The sequence below is a fragment of the Tenrec ecaudatus genome, chromosome 5 (genome assembly GCF_050624435.1).
Source record: "Tenrec ecaudatus isolate mTenEca1 chromosome 5, mTenEca1.hap1, whole genome shotgun sequence".
Classification (NCBI taxonomy): domain Eukaryota; kingdom Metazoa; phylum Chordata; class Mammalia; order Afrosoricida; family Tenrecidae; genus Tenrec; species Tenrec ecaudatus.
Genome location: NC_134534.1, coordinates 32,635,385 through 32,636,774, shown reverse-complemented (window position 1 = coordinate 32,636,774; position 1,390 = coordinate 32,635,385). Strand labels below are relative to the sequence as shown.

The 1,390-nt window shown below is 40.5% G+C and overlaps 1 protein-coding gene across 1 annotated transcript; it reads left to right on the top strand.

Moving 5' to 3' along the window:
• Positions 1-821: 821 nt before the first annotated feature.
• Positions 822-991, top strand: LOC142448680 (large ribosomal subunit protein eL39-like). The gene has a single exon (XM_075550594.1). The coding sequence runs from the start codon at positions 822-824 to the stop codon at positions 975-977; it is 156 nt and encodes a 51-aa protein (XP_075406709.1). The 3' UTR covers positions 978-991.
• Positions 992-1,390: the final 399 nt, after the last annotated feature.

The following is a 1,390-nucleotide window of genomic DNA, read 5'->3' as shown; positions in this document are numbered from 1 at the left end:
TCTTGAACTCTTTGATATCAGTTCCCCTTTCCCCCCTCCCTCCCCTTCCAAAAATATATTTTTAGTGAAAATTTTAAAACTAACATGATTGAGTGTGTGTGTATTTTTTTGTAATGCAAATCTAATAAGAAGAATAGAAGTACTCTGTTTTGTTTAATTGAAGGTAATTGAATATTATCTCTATATAATAATAGGTAAGGACGATGCTTCATTCTCATATAAAGTGTTCACTGTTTCTCTGTGACATAGTGACTTCCCAAGTCACCTGATATGCTGCTCATGTCTCAGCTTTAACATAGCACTGACACTGATGGATAACTGAAAAGATCAGTTTCATACAGAAAAGTAGGATAAAAGCACAGGCACCCTGTAAGGCCCTCTGCATTTGAGCTCCAGCTGCACTACTCATTAGCTGTGTGACCTTTGACCACTGGAAGCTCCAGCTTCTTCATCAGAAGGTGAAGAATAGCACCTCGCTCACAGAGTTGCCAGGGAGGCTCAGCTCAGTGCTTATAGTACGATGAGCACTCAGTACAAATAAGCTGTCTTCTTTTGATATTCTTTTCAGTCACTTAGCAGTATGAAACCAAGTTTAGCTGGCTAATTATGCAAAAACCATCTGCAAGGCACATTTAGCCTGCAACCCACAGTTTGCTTTAAGTCGTAACATTTTATTATTCCTCATAACTCTATCCCACTGCCATCAAATCACTTCCAACTCATAGCAAATTTCTAGATCAGTATGGAAAACGCACTCCCGTCCTCTCCTCCCTCTCTCGGTTTCTCTGCCATCCTGAGTGTGGTGTTGCTCCAACTTCACCATGTCATCTCATATGACTTTCAGGAACAAGAGATTCCTGGTCAAGAAACAGAAGCACAATCGGCCAATTCCCCAATGGATTCGAATGAAAACCGGTAATAAAATCAGGTACAACTCCAAGAGAAGACATTGGAGAAGAACCAAGCTGGGTCTGTAAGGAGCCTCCTGAAGGGTGGCACGCATGGCCGCATTTTCCCAGGCTCAAATCATTAATTAAGACTTTCGTCCCCATCTGATGAATTGAACTTCTATTGGAAAATAATCTGGTTTACTCCTTGTTTTTTTGCTTCCTAATCAAGTTTAACAATAAATATTATAAGGCTGTTGGTTTGAAAAAAACAAACAAACAACTGCTTCTTGGGGTTTTCCCAATGGGAAATCCTGACAGGAGCCCAAAGTCTCACCCTATTCCCGTGGAGCTGTCATGAGGTTTGAACAGTCGATGCTAGGAAGGCTCTGCATTTGTTTTCCCCAAGTTCAGACATGGCATATTGAGCTAGAGAATTGGTTATGCTGGATCATCTAAGAAGATCTGTCTTGAAATTCAAAATATTCTAATTGTCTTCTAGG

Excerpts from the sequence above, each read along its gene's own strand:
- LOC142448680 (XM_075550594.1), top strand. The coding sequence starts at position 822 with ATGTCATCTCATATGACTTTCAGGAACAAGAGATTCCTGGTCAAGAAA.